Genomic DNA, 22,063 nt, shown 5'->3' with positions numbered 1-22,063 from the left:
GCCTTATTTTTGTTGCTCAAAATTGTTTTGGATACTCAAGGTTTTTCTGTGCTTCCAAGTGAATTTTAGTATTGTTTTTTCTATTTCCATGAGGAATACCATTGGAATTTTGATAGGGATTGCATTAAATATGTAGATTGTTTTTGGTAAGATTGACATTTTCATAATATTGATTCTGCAAATCCAAGAACATGGGATGTCTTTCCATGTTTTAGTGTCTTCTGCAATTTCTGTCTTGAGTGTTTTAAATTTTTCATTGTAGGGATGGAGGGATGGTTTAGCGGTTAAGAACGGTACTTGTCTGCAAAGCCAAAGGACCCAAGTTCAATTCCCCAGGACCCACATAAGCCATATGCACAAAGGGACACATGCGTCTGTAGTTTGTTTGCAGCGGCTAGATGCCCTGGTGTGCCAATTCTCACTCTTTCTCTCTCTCTCTCTCTGACTCTAATAAATAAATAAATAAATAGCGCACTCATGAGTCCTGTATGGTGGCCATTGTTAAAAAACATTTATTTATTTATTTATTTGAGAGCAACAGACAGAGCGAAAGAGGCAGAGAGAGAGAGAGAGAATGGGCATGCTAGGGCCTCCAGCCACTGCAAACAGACTCCAGACACGTGCGCCCCCTTGTACATCTGGCTAATGTGTGTCCTGGGGAATTGAGCCTCGAACCAGGGTCCTTAGGCTTTACAGGCAAGTGCTTAACTGCTAAGGCATCTCTCCAGACCCCCAATATTTTTCATTGTAGAGATATTTTGCTTACTTGGTTAGGTTTATTTCAAGGTTTTTTGGGGGGTGGTTTTCTTTTTTTTTGTTTTTTCAAGGAAGGTTTTTGCTGTACCCCAGGCTAACCTGGAATTTATTATGTATTCTCAGGATGGCCTCACTCCCACACCTACCTCTGCCTCCCAAGTGCTGGGATTAAAGGTGTATGCCACCACACCCAGCTCAAGGTACTTTTTTTTTTTTTTTTTTTTGAGACAATTGTGAATGTGAGTGATTCTTTCATCCTTAGAATGTTTGTTGTTAGCACATAGGAAGGCTACTGGTTTTTATGTGCTTATTTTGTATCCTGCTATGTTGCTAGAAGTGTTTTTCAGCTCTAACAGTTTGCTAGGAGAGGCTTTAGGGTCCTTTATGTATAGAATCACATCATCTGCAAATAATGATAAACTGATCTCTTCCTCTCCAATTTGTATACCTTTTATGTGTGTATCTTGCCTTATTGCTATAGCTAAGACTTTCGGTACTATATTAAGTAAAAGTGGGGACAGTGGACACCCTTGTCTTATTCCTGACTTTAGTGGAAAATCTTTAAGTTTTTACCCATTTAGTAAGGCCCATTCTCTTTCTATCTGCCTTTCTCTCTCTCAATAAATAATTTTAAAATATATTTTATTTATTTATTTATTTACTTGAGAGGAGAGAGAGAGAGAATATGGGAGTGCCAGGGCCTCCAACCATGACAAATGAACTCCAGATATGTGCGACTCTTTGTGCATCTGGCTGACATGGGTCCTGGAGAATTGAACTAGGATCCTTTGGCTTTGCAGGCAAATGCCTTAACCACTAAGCCATCTCTCCAGCCCAGTAAACAATTTTTTAAAACCCAAAAGAAGGTTCAAAGGGCAGAACCAAAACTATCCAAGGATATAATTAGAAGGAGGCTACAATGGCAAAACAAACCAGGGCTGGGAGATGGTTCAGTCAGTAAAGTGCTTGCTGCCTAAATGTGAGGTTCTAGATTGAAACCCCCCAAACTCATGTAAATGCCAGAGTGGTGGTACGGGCTGATATCCCCAGAACTCAGAGGATCTCCAAGAAATAGGCTGGAGAGATGGCTTAGCAGTTAAGGCACTTGCCCACAAAGCTTAAGGATCCAGGTTTGATTTCCCAGTACCCAGTGTAAAGCCAGATGCAGTGCATGTGTCTAGAGTTCATTTGCACTGACTAGAGACCCTGGCACACCCATATTCTGACACACACTCTCTATCCTTACAAATAAAAAAAAAAAATTTAAGAGTGATCATCACAAAAAAAAATGATGGCATTAAATCCCTGACAGAAAAAAATTAGAAGAGGTTTGCTGGTGTGGTGGTATACTATTATAATCCTAACACTCTGGGTGTGGAGGCAAGAAAACCAGGAATTCAGGTCATTCTTTTTCTTTTCAAGGTCATTCTTGCATACATAGCTAGTTTGAGGTCAACCTGAGACTCAAAAAACAAAAACAGGCTGGAGAGATAGATCAATGGTTAAAGCCTGCAGTGCCTAATGACCTGAGTTTGATTCCCCAGTACCCACATAAAGCCAGATGCACAAAGTGGTGTATGCATCAGGAGTTCTTTGTAGCTGCTAGAAGCCAGAGCTTCAGGGCTTCCTGGTGCACCCATTTTCTTCCCCTTGGAAATTTAAAAAAAAAAAAAAAGGAAATTATATATTTATTTATTTATTTATTTGACAGAGAAAGAGGGGGAGGGGAAGGGGAGAAAGAGAGAGGAGGAGAGAGAGAAAAAAAATGGGCGGGCCAGGGCCTCCAGCCACTGCAAACGAACCCCAGATGCGTGTGCCCCCTTGTGCATCTGGCTAACGTGGGACCTGGAGAGTCAAACCAGGATCCTTTGGCTTCTCAGGCAAACACCTTAACCGCTAAGCCATCCTTCCAGCACCCCCCAAAAAAAAACAGAAATGAAATAGAAGACTTTAAAGGTAAAAATAAAAACCTGGAACAAATCATTGAAATACTAAGTAAGTTTTTCTAAAAATGGACCCTGAATTGGGCAAGTCAGGAAACGACTAAAACAGGAAGATAACAAAGTTTCCATTTGCCTTTGGACAGAGTCAAAGAAGGCTTTTCCAAAAAGGATGCAGAGGAGAAGAGTGAAGAGATTTCTCTTCAGCAGCTAGGGGCTTCTCCCCTTAAAGAAACAATCTAAGTGGTCAAGAGCCTGCGGCTCAGTCAGTGTCCACACCAACCCTGTCCCAGGGTTTTGGACACTGGTAATGAACTCTAGGGAAGATCAGCCGAAGGACCTCATGACCTTGCTTCGAGAGGCAGCCCTAAGCCAGGGCCTGGGATGCTCAGAAGGAAACCCAACATTTGCATTACAAATATATGGAAAGGGAAAGACACCTGCTTGGGTCCTTAGGAGTCTTTGCCCTCCACAACAATAAAAGTGCCAACTCACCAAAATTTCCCAATTCGCTCCTTAAATGGCTTACTGTGGTCTCACTTGAGGATGCTGCATCTTTGCAAGGTCAGGGTGACACGTCTACCTCGACAGAATTCCAGAACTCATTCTGCTTCATTCCTTTGGAAGGAGTGAACACACCTTGGTGCCGTCTGGTGGTAAAGCTCGTTTCACCTGAGGGGCCACTCACCTCCTGGCTGGCCACTGTCCCTGCAGCAGGCCTTCTTGCATTGTCTCTATAGCCCACAGCCCTGCTGCTTGGGCCTTGCAGATAGCACAATAAGTAGCTGAGGAGATGGGGAGCCCAGAGGCAGGCAATGGACAGGGACCTTTGCCTGTCATTAGTGACCATCACGTTTCGCAGTGGGATCTGGTCCAGTTGCCCAGAAACCTGGAGGGAGAGGGACCCTGGCTGAGTCCTCTGACCTCAGATCTGTATCCACCTCAGACCTTGGATGTGCTCCCACACCCTTCACCTAGAATTTCTCCAGCATTTGGATTAGATTTGGATTCAAATCTTAGCCCATTGTGTGGCCTTAGCCAAATTTTCTTATCTCTTCATCCTGGAGTTGCCAGTTCTGCATAGCCTAAGGAAAAGCACACAGAAGGAGGAGTTTCACGCTTCATGCAGGAAACTGCACCTGCCATTTCCTCACATCAGTGTTCATCACATCACATGGCTAGGTCTTAAAACAGAACTTCAGTGTGATTTTCCCAAGGGAGTTGTTCCAAGGCTGTTTTGGATTGATGTACAAATCCTCCATCTTTCCCATGATATTTGTGTGTGTGTGTGTGTGTGTGTGTGTGTGTGTGTGTGTAGGCCAGAAGTTGACACCGAGTGTTTTCCTCAATTGCTCTCAACTTTATTTACTGAGGCAGGGTCTCTTGCTGATTCTGGAGCTTGCCATTTTAGCTAGCTTGTCCCAGATTCCCCTCTCTGTCATTTAGTTGAGCACTGGGATTAACAGGTAGGCTGCTTCGTTACCCCCCTTTTTTTTTCTCAATTTTTATTAACATTTTCCATGATTATAAAAAATATCCCATGGTAATGCCCCCCCCCCACTTTCCCCTTTGAAATTCCATTCTCCATCATATCCCCTCCCCATCTCAATAAGTCTCTCTTTTATTTTGATGTCATGATCTTTTCTTCCTCTTATGATGGTCTTGTGTAGGTAGTGTCAGGCACGGTGAGGTCATGAATATCCAGGCCATTTTGTGTCTGGAGAAGCACGTTGTGAGGAGTCCTACCCTTCCTTTGGCTCTTACATTCTTTCTGCCACCTCTTCCGCATTAGACCCTGAGCCTTGAAAGGTGTGATCGAGATGTTACTCAGTACTCCAGTCACTTCTTTCCAGCACTATGATACCTTCTGAGTCATCCCAAGGTCACTGCCATCTGAAAAGAGAAATTCTCTACCCAAAGTGAGAGTAGCGTTAATATAAGGGTATAAATATTAAGAGAAGTGCTTACTAGGCAGTTTGACAAGCATAGTATATACACTTATCCAGACATCAGCAGATCTTACACCCCTAGGGTTCATGACTACCCCTGTTTTAAGTTTTCAGTATCAGGGATGTATTCCCCCCCGCCATGGAACGGGCCTCCAGTCCAATTGGAGGGCAGTTGGTTTCCACCATGACAGACGTGCCACTATTGCACCCATTGGCTCATTTGGCCTGGATGGCCAATTATAAGGCTTGCAGTGCCCACTGTTGAGTATCTTCACTGGTGATTTCTCTTTCTCCCATTGAACTACATTTAGAATGCCTTCTTCTAACCTTCTGTCAGCTGGTCTACATGGAGGAGGTTATCAGCTCAGTTCCAGCAGGATTTCTCAGTGGCCTTGCAGCCCAAGTATGTGGAGTCTTCAGCAATAAGGTCTTACCGCTGATTCCTAGTGGGAAACCAAGGGCCTCGACAATGGCCTATAATGTCCCCACTCCCCCGCCTTTTATGTGGATGCTAGGGATACCAACTCTGGTTCTCACACTTGCGTGGCAAGTGCTTTACTCACTGAGCCATCTCCCTAGTCCCGGATTTAACCTCTTGTAAAGCATGTCAAGTAGTATTTGCAAATGGTCTACTGTGTGAGCTTTCTATTTGAGTTGTTCTCAACCTTCCACGAACCAGATGAGATCACGTGTGTTCACAGTGGCATAGCCCTCCACAGATCAATGTGTTAAGAAGGCAGCGGGCTGCTGGGACTGGTCATACATAGTTTGTTCCTCACCTCAGGTTACCTGTTCCAGGCAGCTCTCCCTGACCTCCCTGCCTGCCTCTTGGTGCCCTCAAGCCTTCCACACACACCCTTATTATTTCCTTGTTACGTTTTCATGGACTGTGGTGGTTACTCTATTTCCGAGGTAGGGTTTCACTCTAGCCCAGGCTGACCTGGAATTCACTATATATTCTTGTGGTGGCCTCGAACTCATGGTGATCCCTCCTACCTCTGCCTCCCGAGTGCTGGGATTAAAGGCGTGCACACCACACTCAGCTGGTTACTGTTCTAGTTACTGTGACAAAATACCTGACAAAAACAATTTAAGGAAAGATGAGTTATTTTGTCTCATCATGGCAGAGTGGCAAGAGCAAGAGGCGCTGGTCCACTGCTTCCACAGACGGGAAGGAAGCAGAGAGTGAAGAATACAAGTGCTCAGCTCGCTTTCTCCTGCTTTTCTTTTACTTTTTCTCTCTCTTTTTTTTTTTTTTAATTTATTCTAAGACCCCACCAATGGGATAGTGCTGCTTACATTTAGGGTCTTCCCTCCTCTCTTAAACCTCTCTGGAAACATCCACACAGACAGGCCCAGAGATTTGTCTCCTAGCTGGTTTTAAATCCAGTCAAGTTAACAAGATTAACTACCTATTTACAGGTGGCTCCTCAAAGGCATGGGTAGGTCATCTTCCTTTGACTGTGGCCTGTGCATTGTAGATGCTCAGTTCACATTGTAGTGGCAGATGAAAGAGTCAAGGAGTGGGGGAAAAGACTTACAACTGACAAATGTTGAAAGAAGAGGCAGACAAACTAAACCTATGTGAAACAAGAATTTATGCAAGTTAAAAAAGTAAATCTGAGCCGGGCCTAACGGCGCACACCTTTAATCCCAGCACTTGGGAAGCAGAAATAGGAGGATCAACATGAGTTTCGAAGCCAGCTTGAGATTACATAGTGAATTCCAGGCCAGCTTGGACAACCATAAGACTCTACTTCAAAAAACCAAAATAAGGGCTGGAGGTATGGCTTAGTGGTTAAGGCATTTGCCTACAAAGCCAAAGGAATCAGGTTCTATTCCCCAGGACCCATGTTAGCCAGATGCACAAAGGGGTATATACATCTGGAATTCATTTGCAGAACTGGAGGCCCTGGTACACCCATCCTCTCTCGCTCCTCGCTCACTTTCTCTGTCAAATAAATAAAAATTTTTAAAAATATAAAATAACAAAATAGCCAGGCATGGTGGTGCACGCCTTTAATCCCAGCACTCAGGAGGCAGAGGTAGGAGGATTGCCATGAATTCAAAGCCACCCTGAGTCTCCATAGTGAATTCCAAGTCAGCCTGGGCTACAGTGAGACCCTACCTCGAAAAACCAAAATAGATAAATAATCTGGGCAGGAGAGATAGCTTAGGGGTTAAGGCACTTGCTTGAGAAGCCTAAGGACCCATGTTCAGTTTCCTAGTACCCACGTAAGCCAGATTCACAAGTTGGTACATGTGTCTGGAGTTCGTTTGAGTGGCTAGAGGCCCTGGTGTGCCCATTCTCTCTCTCTCTCTCTCTCTAATAAATAAAAAATATTTAAAAAAAATCTGCCAGGTATGGTAGCACATGCCTTTAATCCCAGCACTTGGAAAATCTAGGTAAGGGGGGTCACTATGAGTTCTAGGCCATCCTAAGACTACATTATAAATTCCATTTCAGCCTGAGCTACAGTAACACCCTATCTAAAAAAAAAAAAAAAAAAAAAAAAAAAAGACCCCCTGAATAAGGATTTTAAAAAGGGAGTCTTTACTAGCTGGCTGGCAACCATCCCCTCACAACAAGCCACTGAGGAGGAGAGCACAAAGTGGCATGTGTGTCTGGAGTTTGTTTGTACTGGCTACAGGCCCTGACATACCCATTCTCTCCCTCTCTCTCCCTCCCTCTCTCTCTCTCTCTCTCTCTCTCTCTCTGTGCTTGCAAATAAATAAAATAGAATAAAAATTTAAAAAGCGGGCTGGAGAGATGGTTTAGTGGTTAGTCACTTGTCTATGAAGCCTAAGGACCCCAGTTCAAGGCTCAATTCCCCAGGACCCACATAAGCCAGATGCACAAGGTGGTGCATGCATCTGGAGCTCCATAGATGAGTGCTTGCCTAGCAAGTGCAAGGACCTGGGTTCAATCGTCAGCACTGAAAAAAAAAAAAAAAAAAAAGAATTACTAAGGGCTGGAGAGATCGCTTAGTGGTTAAGGCACTTGCTGCGAAGCCAAAGGACCCAGGTTCAGTTCCCCAGGACCCATGTATTCCAAATACTCAAGGTAGCTCATGCATCTGGAGTTCATTTGCAGTGGCTAGAGGCCCTGGCATGCCCATTTTATCTCACTCTCTCTCTGCTTCTTTCTTTCAAATAAACAAACAAAAATTTTAAAAATAACTAAATAAGGGCCAGACGTGGTGGCACATGTCTTTAATCCCAGCACTCAGGAGGCAGAAGTAGGAGGATTACCAAGAGTTCGAGGCCACCCTAGACTACAAAGTGAATTCCAGGTCAGCCTGAGCTAGAGTGAGACCCTACCTCAAAAAAAAAAAAAAAAGCTAAACTAAGTAAATACATAGATAGATAGATAAATAGATAAGTGAAAAGAAGTGAGATCCAGGCCAGGTGTGGTGGCACACGCCTTTAATCCCAGTACTTGGGTGACAGAAGTAGGAGGATCACCATGAGTTCACCCTGAGACTACATAGTGAATTCCAGGTCAGCCTGGGCTAGAGTGAGACCCTGCCTCAAAAAAAAAAAAAAAAAAAAACGGGGGTGGGGAGGGAAAGGGAGAAGAAGAGGAGGAAAAGAAGGAGAAGAAGTGAGTTTCCACTGTGAGTGTAAAGGACTCAAAGCAATAATGAAAGATTATCAATCATTTCAACATTGTCTTCATGGCATGCTTAAAAGATAATATCTCACATATGTTGGGTTAAGTAAAATGGGTTATGCTATATAATGTATTGAAGAAATTAAAGATAAGTCATTCTAGCCTATTGACTAAATGAAAAACAACAGAAACAAGATTACTCTAGGGGAAAAAAATAAAAGGTTTACTCTAGAGCTGGGTATGGTGGCACATGCTTTTTTTTTTAGGTACAGTTTCACTCTGGCTCAGGCCTTTTTAAAAAATATGTATTTTATTTATATATTTGAGAGAGAAAGGGGTAGAGAAAGATGGAGAGGGCGAGAGAGAAAATGGGTGTACCAGGACTTCTAGACACTGCCGAGAGAGAGAGAGCATGCCAGGGCCTCTAGACAAACTCCAGACACATGTGCCACCTTGTGCATCTGGCTTACATGGGTACTGGGGAATCAAACTTGGGTCCTTAGGCTTCATAGGCAAGCACTTTAGCTGCTAAGCCATCTCTCCAGCCCATGGCACATGCCTTTAATCCCAGCACTGGGAAAGTGAAGGTAGGATGATCACCATGTGTTCAAGGCCAGCCTAGAACTGCAAAATGAGTTCTAGGTCAGTCTGGGCTAGAGTGAGATCCCACTTCAAAACAAACAAACAAACAAGATCACTCTAACCTTAGTTACTTGTTTTTTAATTTATTTGTTTGAGACAGAGAGAGGGAGAAAGACAGAGACAGAGAGAGTGAGAATGGGCATACCAGGGCCTCTAGCCACTGCAAATGAATTCCAGATGCATGTGCCACCATGTGCATCTGGTTTACATGGGACCTGGAAAATCAAACCTGGATCTTTAGGCTTTGCAGGCATGTGTCTTAACCACTAAGCCATCTTCTCAGCCCCAGTGCTATTTATTTTATTGTTTTATGTTTCCGACATGATCTTACTATGTATCCAAAGGCTGCCTTTGAATTTGCAATCCTCCTGGGTTTCCCAAGTGCTGGGATTATAAGCATGTACCCAAGCACCTGGCTGTATTCTTATCATTATCATTATTAATTTTGTGCTAGGGATGGGCCCCAACACTTGGTAAATGCACACTTACCACTGAGCTATATTCCTAACTCAGTCACATTGTTACAGTGTGGGGAACAATGTTGCTAGTTAGGCTGTTGACAAGTGAGCAACTGTACATGAATTCACCAAAACTGAAAAAGGCAGATAGAGTTTATTAGATACACTGCAGATTTGGAGAGATGGCTTAGCAGTTAAGGCCCTCTCTCACTCATGAAATAAATAAATAAAAATAAAACAAAAATTTAGATACACTGCAGTGTCACTATAGTGTATAAGATGATGGAGAGAGAAACTACACAGAGGAAAAAGGACAGGCTGCTTTTATAGGTGGGGCCCTGTCAGGAGTCAGGTTGTTTCAATGACACTGTATCCTGAAATAGTCGCAGTTGGGGCTTATTGTGGTTAACAGCAGCCTGACCTGGAGGCAGCAATGGTCTTCCCCCAAATCAGAAATAGCTTGTCATGTCCACTCCTCCTAAACTGGATCCACATTTTATACCTGGGCTTATTTGGTTTATTCTGGCCTTTCTGAGCCCAGACCACTGTGAGGCAAGAGCAGCTTTGTTATGAGGCTAGAATCCATATTGGCATCCAACTTTTTTTTTTTTTTTTTTTGAGGTAGGGTTTCACTCTAGCTCAGGCTGACCTGGAATTCACTATGTACTCCCACAGTGGTCTCAAACTCATGGCAAATCTCCTATGTCTGCCTTCTGAGTGCTTAGATTAAAGGCGTAAGCCACCACACCCGGCTCACAGTTGTGTTTTCTAAAATTATATTTATTTATTTGAGAGTGAGAGGATATGGGCATGCCAGGGCCTCCTGCCACTGCACATGAACTCCAGAGGAATGCACACTTTTTAGCATCTGGCTTTACATGAGTACTAGGGAATCAAATCCAGGCCATCAAGTGCCTTTACTGCTGAACCGTCTCTCCAGCCCTATGTATTTAATGTATTAAGACAGGGTCTCATTTATCCCAGGCTGATCTGAAAGTAGCTACATAGCCAAAGGTAACTATGAACTTCTGATCGTCCTGATTCCATCTCCCAAGTGTCGGGATTACAGATTTGCACCACCAGTTCCATTTATACAGCGCTGGGGGTTGAGCCCAGTGCTTCACATATGGCACGCAAGCACTCAGCACTCTACTGCTGAGCTACAGCCCCAGCCCTAAGCTCAGTTCTTTTTCTTATTTATTTTCTGGAGTGTGTGTGTGTGTGTGTGTGTGTGTGTGTGTGTGTGTGTCGGCATCGTGTGGAGGTCACAGGACAACGTCAGAGTGTCCGTCTTCATTGTCTACCTTATTTGATAAGAGTCTCATTATTTTCTCTGGTGAGTACCAGATTGGCTAGCACATGAGCTTCAGGATTCTCCTATGTATCCCACTGCATCCAGCTTTAGGTTCTGGGGATCCAAACTTTGGTATTATGCAGCTAATACTTTCAATCACTAACCCATCTCTCCATCCCCCCTTTTATTTTATTTTATTTATTACAGTCAGAGAGAGAGAGAGAATGTGCACGCCAAGTCTTCTAGCCACTGCAAACAAACTCCATGTGCCACTATGAGAATCTGGCTTATGTGGGATCTGGAGAATCGAACCTGTGTCCTTAGGCTTTGCAGGCATGTTCCTTAACCACAAGCCATCTCTCCACCACCCCCCACTTTTTAACAGATCCTCAAAAGAATGCTCTCCCAAAATATAGTACTATTATATTCAGTAATTGCTCTACCCTCTGCTCAGAGCTTCACATTCATCTCCCTTTAATGCTAGATTAACCTCCATTTATTTATAAGGGAGAAGGACACAAGCTCAAAGAGAACTCAGCTCTATTTGAAACTATCCCATATGCTATATACCAGAGTACAACGCTGGGAGACCAGCTTCAATATCACTCTCCCTCCATTAACAACCACCATGAGACCACTGTTGAGCTCTGATGGGGAAGGGAACTGCAGGCATTTTCAGGGGCTGGGAGCCACACACAGCCCTGCACTGCTCCCCCAGCTGGTGCCACCTCTGTCCCTACTCAATATTTCATGACCAACTCAACTCACTTCCCCTTCATGGGCACCCTGGGACCTTACTACAGTCTTTTCAAATGATTTCATACTCAGTAGACAAACTGGAATACTGAAGTGTGGGAGTGTAGGCTAACCTGTCTAAGGTCACAGAGAACTCAAAGCCAACTTGAGCACAGGGACTGAAAATCTGGGCCCAGGCTTGGTGTGGATCTCAACTGGCTGTGGGACTCCAAGCCAATCCCAGTACCTCCAGCTTCCTCCTCCTCCTATAGAGATCGGTTGAAAGCCTGTCCTTTGCCATGCACAGGGAGGGAATGTCCTCTTGTTACAAGACACTGGTCCAAGAATGAGGAGGTGCACTTGGGAGAAAGGCAAGGAAGAAGACACTGGAAGTCACAAAAGAGGCCTCAGAGAAAATGTACTGAGATGAGACAGGAAGGAGGAGCTGGGGTTAGCTCTAGGAGCAGGGCATTGGGAGGGGGCAGCTGGGCAGCCATGGGCTTCAGAGGCTCAGAAAGAGGACAGACAGAATAAGGCCCTCCTAAATCAAGGTGATTGACTGAAAGGGAGAGAGGAACCTTGGGGTGTTGTAAGCAGGAGATAGAGCTGACTCAGTCATATTGCCCTTTGTGGGGACTTGGAGAGAACAGTGAATAGCAGCAATTCTAGAGAAACTCAAGACAGAACCCTGAGGCCATGCTACATTGTTGCCACCTGGTGGTGACTTATCAGCTGAGGGGAACCCAGGCTCCTAATGTTAGTGTAAAAAAAATCAATAAGGGATCTTTTTTGTTGTTTTCTTTTTCTGAGATGGGATATTTACAACTGGGTCCAGGTCTCAAATTCACAACTTCTCAAATTTTGGCATTACAAACATGAGCCATCCTGCTTGGCTAAATAACATATTTTAACCCCACTAACTGTTTACTTAAGAATAATTGCTGGTGGACTGGACAGATGGCTTAGTGGTTAAGGTGCTTGACTGAAAAGTCAAAGGACCCAGGTTCGATTCCCCAGGACCCAAGTAAGCCAGATGCACAAAGTGGTGCATGTGTCTGGAGTTTGTTTGCAACAGTTGAAGGTTATTGATGTACCCATTCTCTCTCCCTCTCAAATCAATAATTTTTTTTAAGTCTTAAAAAAAATAAAAGATTGCTGGACATAGTGGCACACACCTGTAATCTCAGCACTTAGTAGGCAGAGGTAGAAGGAACGCCATGAATTCAAGGCCACATTGAGACTATATAGTGAATTCCAGGTCAGCCTGGCTAGAATGAACCCCTACCTCAAAAAACAAACAAACAAAAAATAAATGAAAGAAAGACTGGGCTGGAGAGATGGCTTAGCTGGAGAGATGGCTTGGCTGGAGAGATCACTTGCCTGCAAAGTCAAAGAACACATGTTTGATTTCTTAGGACCCACATATACCACATGCACAAGGTGGCACATGGCACATGTGTCAGAGTTTGTTTGCAGTGGCTAAAGGTCCTGGCATGCCTGTTAAACCAGAGTTTGCGAGAATAAAGACCACCGACCACAAATTATGGCCAAATTGAAGCAAGCTTTTTTTTTAAGATTGATTTATTTATTTGAGATAGAGAGCATGTGTGTGCCAGGGCTTCTAGCCACTGCAAACAAACTTCAGATGCATATGCCACCATATGCATCTGGCTTACATGGGACCTAGAGAATTGAACCCGGGTCCTTAGGCATGTGCCCTAACCATTAAGCCATCTCTTCAGCCCTAAGCAAGCTTTTAATTGTGCACAGTAGAACCAGACCAGTGGCTGCCTCCCTAAGGCAGGACTGTAGAGCAGCCCCAAGTCAGCTTCTCAGGCTCTTTTTACAGGGCAAAACCATAGAATTCACAGGGTAGGGGGTTTTTAGAGGCAAACAAATGTGGTGACAGAAGCAGACCAGCCATTACCGTTAAGCTACTTTCTGGAACATTACGTATACACAATCCTGGGAACAGTGACCAGGGAACAATTTGTGGCCCCAGCTCAGACACAGAAACTTAAGAGAAACAGAAACTTAACTTAGTTATTATATCAAAATAGCTCTTGCTGTTAAAATGGAGTCAGGTTGGCTCTTCAATGCCCATACTCTCTTTCTCTCTCTCTCTACCTCCCCTGCCCTGAATGAATAAATAAAAATAATGTTTTTTTTTTTTGTTTTTGTTTTTGTTTTTGTTTTTGTTTTGTTTCTCGAGGTAGGGTCTCACTCTGGTCCAGGCTGACCTGGAATTAACTCTGTCATCTCAGGGTGACCTTGAACTCATGGCAATCCTCCTACCTCTGCCTCCCGAGTGCTGGGATTAAAGGCGTGCGCCACCACGCCCGGCTCAAAAATAAAATAATGTTTAAGAAGAGAATGAGCCAGGCATCCCAGCACTCGGGAGGCAGAGGTAGGAGGATCACCATGAGTTCGAGACCACCCTGAGACTCCATGGTGAATTCCAGACCCTACCTCGAAAAACCAAAAAAAAAAAAGAGAGAAAGAAAAGAAAATAATGAGGCCAAGTGTGGTGGTGCATGCCTTTAATCCCAGCGCTTGGGAGGCAGAGGTAGGAGGATCGCAATAAATTCAAAGCCACCCTGAGGAGTGAATTCCAGGTCAGCCTGAGCTAGAGTGAGACCCTACCTCAAAAAAAAAAAAAAGGGGGGGAATTAAAGGGGCTGGAGACATGGCTTAGCAGTTAAGGCACTTACCTGCAAAACCTAAGGACTCAGGTTCAATTCACCAGTACTCACATAAGCCAGATGTACAAGGTTGCACATGTGTCTGGAGCTCATTTGCAATGGCTGGAGGCCCTGGCACACCCATTCTCTCTCTTATCTCTCATATAAATAATGATTAAGGACTGGAGAGATGGTTCAGTATTTAAAGGAACTTGCTTGAAAAGCCTCACAGCCTGAGTTCAATTCCCCAGTACCTAGGTAAGCAGATGCACAAAGTGGTGCATGCATCTGGAGTTCATTTGCAATAGCAGGCCTTTTTGTACACACACTCACTCTTTCTGTCTTTTTCTGTTTCTCTCACACAAAAATAAATAAAAATATTTTTTAAAATAATTAAGATTGGAGGACTGGGGAGATGATTCAGCAGTCACAGGCACTTGCTTGCAAAACTTGCTGGCCTGGGTTCAAATCCCCAGTACCTACTTGAAACCAGATGAACATGGTGGTATGTGTCTGGAATTCATTTGCAGTGGCCAGAGGCTCTGGTGTATCCATTCTCTCTCTCTCAATCTGCCTCTTTATTTCTCAAATAAATAAGTGAAAATAAAAGTTATTTTTTTTAGCTGGGTGTGGTGGTGCACGCCTTTAATCCCAGCACTCAGGTGGAAGAGGTAGGAGAATGATCGGCGTGAGTTTGAGGCCACCCCTGAGACTACATAGTGAATTTCAGGTCAGCCTGGGCTACAGTGAGATCCTACCTTGAAAAACAAAACAAAACATATATATATATTTTTTTAAAAAAAACACCAAAAATTAATTAAATTTAAAAAGAAATTTAGAACTGGCTCAGTAGTTAATAGCACCTGCTTCCAAAGCCTGCCTGCCCAGGGCTCTATTTACATAAAGCCAGACAAGCAAAATGGCATATACATCTGGAATTCATTTGCAGCAGCAAAGAGGCCTGGTACATCCATTCTCTTTGTCATTATCTCTCCAACTAAAAAAAAATAATGATAAAACCCATTAGCCACGATGGGGGCGGCTGGCCGATGCAAGGGTTGGACAAGGCTGGTCCTGTGTGAGATTTGCATTCATTTATGCCAATGCTTGTCCAGCAGCCAAGGGGTCAGGGACTTCATGTAGAAATGCTATGTGGAAGTAAGGAAGGTGTCCAATCTGCCCATGCTAATTCACGATTGCTCAGAGCTGCAGCCCAAGCTCTGGGCCCACTAAGCATTTGGCCACGAGAAGAATGTATCTTTGCACAACTTCAGTGTGGTCAGGTAACCAGAGCCCTGGGGAATGTGCTAAGTGGCAAAGCCTCAAGTCTCTCCACTGAGGATTATAATCAAGAGCGCCAGAGCCGGGCGTGGTGGCGCACGCCTTTAATCCCAGCACTCGGAGGCAGAGGTAGGAGAATTGCCATGATTTCGAGGCCACCCTGAGACTACAGAGTGATTTCCAAGTCAGCCTGAGCTAGAGCGAGACTCTACCTCAGAAAACCAAAAAAAAAAAAAAAAAGAGCGCAAGAACCCAGACTCTGCTAGACTGACTACAATGTGGGAAAATGTGCTCATATTCCTTTCTTTTTATAATTTTTAATTTTTATTTTAATTTTTTAAATTTTATTTTTATTGACAACTTCCATAATTGTAAACAATATCCCATGGTAATTCCCTGCCTCCCCCCACTTTTCCTTTTGAAACTATACTCTCCATCATATCCCCTCCCCCTCTCAATCAGTCTCTCTTTTATTTTGATGTCATGATCTTTTCCTCCTATTATGATGGTCTTGTGTAGGTAGTGTCAGGCACTGTGAGGTCATATAAAGCTTCTGCTGTAAAATAAATAAATAAATAAAAACTTTAAAGCTGGGCATGGTGGTACACGCCTTTAATCCCAACACTTGGGAGGTAGAGGTAGGAGGTTCACTGTAAATCTGAGGCCAGCCTGGGACTACAGCGTGAGTTCCAGGTCAGCCTGGGCTAGAATGAGACCTTATGTCAGAAAAAAAAAAAACAACAAAGGGCTGGAGAGATGGCTTAGCGGTTAGCTCTTGCCCGTGAAGCCTAAGGACCCCGGTTCAAGGCTCGACTCCCCAGGACCCACGTTAGCCAGATGCACAAGGGGGCACACGCGTCTGGAGTTCGTTTGCAGTGGCTGGAAGCCCTGGCACGCCCATTCTCTCTCTCCTCTTTCTCTGTCTGTCACTCTCAAATAAATAAATAAATAAAAATAACCAAAAACAATTAAAAAAAAACCAACAAAGATTGTACTGGTCATTGCAGTGAGTTCGAGGCCACCCTGAGATTACATAGTGAATTTCAGATCAGGCTGGGGTACAGCGAGACCTTATCTCAAGTAAAACAAAAACAAACAAACGAAAAAAAATAGGGCTGGTTAAAGGCACTTGCTAGTAATGCCTGATGCCCAGAGTTCAGCTCCTCATTACTCACATAAGGCCATGTATCTGGAGTTTGCAATGTCAGGAGGCCCTGGTGCACCCATACTCTCTCTGTCTGCCTCTTTCTCAAATAAATAATAAAATTCAAAAATTAAAAACAAATTTTATGGGCTGCAGAGATGGCTTAGCGGTTAAGGCGTTTGCCTGCAAAGTCAAAGGACCCGGTTTCGATTCCCCAGGACCCACATTAGCCAGATGCACAAGGTGGCGCTTGCATCTGGAGTTCGTTTGTAATGGCTGGATGCCCTGGTGTGCCCATTCTCTCTCTTTCTTCTCTCTCAAATAATAAATAAATAAAATATATTTAAAAAAACTTGTAGCCGGGTGTAGTGGCACACACCTTTAATCCCAGTAGGCAGAGAAGTAGGAGGCTCACTGTAAATTTGAGTCCACCCTGAGACTATATAGTGAATTTCAGGTTATCATGGGCTAGAGCAAATCCCTACTTTGAAAAACAAAAACAAAAAAACAAAACAAAAGTATAAAATTACCTTCACAAAATGAACTTAAGATAAGGAGGAAAAAATGAGAGTTTTCAGACAAGGTTGGTCTCAAAGTCAGGGAATTCTTCCTGCTTCAGTCTCCCAAGTGGTGAGATTACAGGAGTGAGTCACCACTTGCCAGCTGAGTGTGTTATAGAAATTCTCTGGAACTATCACTCCAATAAGTGAAAGTAGAGTTTACTACCCGGGGCCCAAGAAGCTTGAGATAGCCTTCCAAAGAAGCCCCACCCCAAGCCCAATAAATTTGCATATCAATCATTTCTGCAGTCTAGCTATCCTAACAATGAACTCCATTGTATTTTGTTTTCGCCTAAATTGTCTTTCCTGCTTATCATCCCTTTGGGCTCTTTCTAGACAGCTCCTTTGGGATTTTTCCAGCTGCTGTCAAAGATAAATTTTGGCTCCTCAGCAATTAACTCAGTGAATCAGTTCAACTTTTAGCTTCTTCTCTACTAAAAGTGCAGCAATTCTCAAGGCTGTTAAGAGGCCAGGGGCTTCTGGGGGACCCTCAATGACTAAGTAGAGGGGTCAGGCAGAGCTGGAGCAGATCTTGGTGATACAAGATGTAGTCAGGGGAGGGGTGGAGAGGTAAAAAAATCACACTGCTCACCTAGTCCTCCTACCAAGTACTAGGTAACCATATTCCCTACCCAAGTCACCTTTTTACAAAGAGAGCTGAGGGCTGGAGAGATGGCTGAGCAGTTAACGCACTTGCCTGCAAAGCCTAACACCCCAGGTTCAGTTCCCCATTACCCACAGATGGCCAGATGCACAAGGTGGCCCATGTATCTGGAGTTCCTTTGCAGCTACTGGAGGCCCAGGCAGGTCCATTCTCTCTCGCTCCTATCTATCTCTCTGCTTGCATATAAATAAATAAATAAAATATTTTTTTTTTAAAAAAGGAAGGATACAGAGAAAGAGAGGGAGGGAAGGAAAGAAAGAACCAAGCTACAAGAGGGCGGAGATGCTGAGGCAGACTGCGAAGGAGCCCACCTTCCCTTTCCTTCTCGCACCGGGCACGGAAATTTTAGGTCATTGAAGACTTCTTTGTTCAGCGCCTCTCACCCAAGCACAGGACAAAAAGGAGGACAAACAACCCTCTCCGAGCTCCGCCTGCAAACGTATACACCCAGGACCCAGCCACACCGTTTCCGCGCGCACGGACCAGCGCTGGGCGTGGGCTGCGCAGCCGCAGTGGGACGGCCGAGCTGGGGGGCGGGACTAACCGGTCTCGCGCATGCGTGCACGGGGCAAGCCATTTGGCGGGGTTTTTTTTTTCCCCCCTATCTGCTGTCTTGTGTTTTCCTCATGGAGTAGCTCGGGCAGTATCTTGTCCCGAAGGGAGACTTTTTCCTCCGAACGTGAACCTTCCAGGCTCTTGGCGCCTTCCCTTCGGGGCCTTGAGAGGCTCTCTCGGCATTTTTAAAGGCGCGTTGCCCTGTGACCTGACGGCCGGGCCTTCTGACGCCTTAGACCAGTTGGTCCCTTGCCTCCAAAGTGGAAGACAGGCCGAGTTTTGTCCTGCTCGTCACACGTTTTGGGCAGAGGTCGCGGCCGGGTGGGCCCAGCGCCCGGCCCCTCCGGGATCACTATGTCCGTGTCCACCCAGCAGCTGGCGGAGGAGCTGCAGATCTTCGGCCTAGACGGCGATGACGCTCAGATGGAGAAATGTGAGTCCCACACCCCAGCCGAGGGGGAGCGCGTCCAAGCTCCAGATCCCCACGGGGTACTACCTGGGTCCCAAATAAGAAAACACAAGGATATGGAACTTGGTTTAAAATCAACGTGACGCCGGGAGTGGTGGTGGACGCCTTTAAATCCCAACACTCGGGAGGCAGAGGTAGGATCTCCATAATAAGTTCGAGGCCACCCTGAGACTACATACTGCATTCTAGGCCAGCTTAGGCTACACCGAGTCCTTGCCTCGAAAAAAAAAGAAAAAGAATAAAATAAAATCTACGTGATGTTTCCAAAAGGAGGAATTGGGACGTACTACGTTCCAAGTTGGCTGTTAGGGCATCTTTGAGTTGGAAATTATTGAAATCCCAATAACCAAATCGAGAAATGGGGAGGGGATTCTTGGTGTCTCCATTTCCCTCTTTAGTGATCTGTGCAAATATGAATCCCGTGAGATGGGTTCCTATGAATGAATTTTAGCGTTAGGAGTTACTTTAAGGGGCTTGCTTGTTTCCTCTGTAGGTGGAAGAACTGCTAAGTTAGTTACATGGGCTGTGTGTGAACCCTCATCTGCTCTGGAGTTTAGTGCCCCATTGTATTGGTACATAGAGTCCAATGGAAGGTAGTTACCTGAAACATAAAATCTTGGAAGGTATAGAAGTCCGCAGTTTTACAATTGGGATGCAAGTACACCTACCTTAACCACCCACCAACACTTTGAACTTCGTATAAAGAAAACCATGCTGGGCTGTGGTGGCTCATGCCTTTAATCCCAGCACTTGGGAGGCAGAGCTAGGAGGATCACTATAAATTTGAGACCACCTGAGACTACATAGTGAATTCCAGGTCAGCCTGAGCTAGAGTGAGACCCTACCTCAAAAAACCAAAAATGAAAAAGAAAATCAGAATGTAAGAAGTCACATCTCATAATCCCAGCACCTAGGAGGCTGAGGCAGGAAAATTGTGAGTTTGAGGCCAGCCTAGGCTACATAATGTAGCAAGTTCAAAGCCAACAGTGGCTAAACAGTGAGACCCTCTCTCATTTTTCTTTTTGCACATGTGTGGGGAGAAGGTGCTAGCGTGTGTGTATGTACACCTGTAAGCCAGAGGTCCACATCAGATGCTTCCTCAGTTCTCTACCATATTATTTGAGAGTAGGTCTCTTGCTCATCTTTTCAGTCAGGATTGCTGGCCAACAAGCTTCAGGGCTTCTCCTGTATTCTTCCTGACTCGGCTTGCAGGCATGCACTGCTGTGCTTGACTTTTTCCTCATGCTTGAACAACAAACACTTTACTCAGTGAGCTATTTCCCCAGTTTAAGATCATGTCTTTAAAAAAAAGAAGGAGGAAGCGGGCGAGGTAGTACCTGGGCTAGAGTGAGACCCTACCTCAAACAAAAAGAAAAGAAAAGAGGGCTGGAGTTATAGTTTAGCAGTTAAGGCATTTGCCTCAAAGCAAAAGGACCCAAGTTCAATTTCCTTGGACTCACGTTAGAAAGATGCACAAGATGACGCATGCATCTGGAGTTTGTTTGCAGTGGCTGGAGTCCCTGGCGCACCCATTCTCTGACTCCTCTTTCTCTCTGTCAAATAAATAAATATAAGTACAATATTTAAAAAAAACTAAAAACGAAAGGAGAGTGTGTATGGTGACGCATACCTTTAATCCCAGCACTGGGGATGCTGAGGTAGAAGGAATGCCATGAGTTCAAGGCTAGCCTGAGACTACATAGTGAATTCCAGGTCAGCCTGGACTAAAGTGAAACCTTACCTCAAAAAAGAAAGAAAGAAAGAAAGAAGAAAGAAAGAAGAGAGCTGGAGGGATGGCTTAGTTAAGGCATTTGCCTACAATGTCAAAAGACCCAGGTTCAATTCCCCAGGACCCACATTAGCCAGTTGCACAAGGGGGCGCATGCCTCTGGAATTGCAGTGGCTGGAGTCCCTAGTGCGCCCATTCCCTCTCTCTGTCTCTTTCTCTGTCAAATAAATAAATCAAAAAGGAGGGCTGAAGAGATGGCTCAGAGGTTAAGGTTCCTATAAAGTCCAGCAACCCAAGTTCAATTCCCCAGTAGCCACCTAAAGCCAGATGAACAAAGTGGTGGTACATCTGGAGTTGCAAATGGCTACAGGTCCTAATGCACCCATTCTGTCTGCCTCTCTTCTATCTCTCTCTGCTTATAAATGAATATACACACACACACACACTTTTAAAAAAAAAGATCTGGCACGGTGGCTTATGTCTTTAATCCCAGCACTCAGGAGGCAGAGGTAGGAAGACTGCCATGAGTTCGAGGCCACCCTGAGACTACATGATGAATCCAGGTCAGCCTGGGCTAGAGTGAGACCTTACCTCGAAAAACCAAAAGAAAAATACTATACTTTCAAGGATCATTTCTTTCTTCCTTTCTTTTTTGTTTTTTGGCATTCTCTCCTGAGTGTGAAGCTTGCTCTTAGTGTTACTTTGCTGCAACTGCCACTTGCCATTGATGATCACTCCTGCTGTCCTTCGGGGAGGTGGAGGGAGAGGGTGCAGTCTGAGTTGGAAAAAAGCAATCAGAATATAAAATGCTAATTTGTAATAAGAAATCCCTTTCCTAGAGACCAGAATACAATAAATCCGTATGAAGATTCTAAAAAAAGACTCCCAAGGCTGACCTGGAATTTACTGTATAGTCTCAGGATGGCCTCGAACTCACAGCGATTCTTCTACCTCTGCCTCCCGAGTGCTGGGATTAAAGGCATGCACCACCACACCTAGCTTAGTTTTTTTGTTGTTGCTGTTGAGACAAGGTCTTGCCATGTAGCCTAAGTCATGTGCCACTACAACTGGCAGAAATGTGGTCTTCTGTCTTCTGTTGGGAACAGGGTGTGGTAGCACACGCCTTTAATCCCAGCACTCAGGAGGCAGAGGTAGGAGGATCGCCATGAGTTTGAGGCCACCCTGGGAATACAGAGTGAATTCCAGGTCAGCCTGGGCTACAGTGAGACCCTACCTCAAAAAAAAAAAAAAAAAAAAACCAGGGCGTGGTGGCGTATGCCTTTAATCCCAGCACTCAGGAGGCAGAGTTAGGAGGATTGCCATAAGTTCGAGGCCACCCTGAGACTACTTAGTGAATTCCAGGTCGGCCTGGGCTAGAGTGAGACCCTACCTCAAAAAAAATAAAGAAAGAAAGAAAAAAAATAATAAATGGCTCAGCAGTTAAAAGTGCATGTTTGTACAGCTTGTTTGATTCCTTAACACCCATGTAAACTGATACGCAAAGTGGTGGTTGCATGGATGCATACACACATACACAAATCTCTTTTAGTAAACTTTCTGAACCTCACTAATTCAGGAAGCTGCTATTATCAA

General features: G+C 44.5%; 2 protein-coding genes, 1 non-coding gene and 1 pseudogene across 4 annotated transcripts in view; 3 read left to right on the top strand and 1 right to left on the bottom strand.

Moving 5' to 3' along the window:
- Positions 1-2,939, top strand: part of LOC101615822 (solute carrier family 22 member 20) — a 52,461-nt gene extending 49,522 nt beyond the window's left edge. Inside the window, exon 10 of the mRNA XM_004656659.2 lies at positions 2,843-2,939. Coding sequence (XP_004656716.2) covers positions 2,843-2,939 — 97 coding nt within the window. The remainder of the gene's footprint in view (positions 1-2,842) is intronic.
- An 8,251-nt stretch (positions 2,940-11,190) lies between these two features.
- On the bottom strand, positions 11,191-11,324 carry LOC123457859. Its single transcript, XR_006635219.1, has one exon. It is a non-coding gene; the product is annotated as a small nucleolar RNA SNORA61 (small nucleolar RNA).
- Positions 11,325-18,314: 6,990 nt separating this feature from the next.
- The window catches only part of Pola2 (DNA polymerase alpha 2, accessory subunit), a 42,888-nt gene continuing 39,139 nt past the window's right edge, over positions 18,315-22,063 (top strand). For both annotated transcript variants that reach the window (XM_045141486.1, XM_004656660.3), the window contains exon 1: positions 18,315-18,705. In XM_045141486.1, the coding sequence (XP_044997421.1) occupies positions 18,627-18,705 (79 nt within the window). In that variant the 5' untranslated portion in view covers positions 18,315-18,626. The remainder of the gene's footprint in view (positions 18,706-22,063) is intronic.
- On the top strand, positions 21,081-21,249 carry LOC123458061 (annotated as a pseudogene).

This window comes from Jaculus jaculus, chromosome 1, assembly GCF_020740685.1.
Source record: "Jaculus jaculus isolate mJacJac1 chromosome 1, mJacJac1.mat.Y.cur, whole genome shotgun sequence".
Classification (NCBI taxonomy): Eukaryota; Metazoa; Chordata; class Mammalia; order Rodentia; family Dipodidae; genus Jaculus; species Jaculus jaculus.
This window is presented reverse-complemented; position numbering and strand designations above follow the sequence as displayed.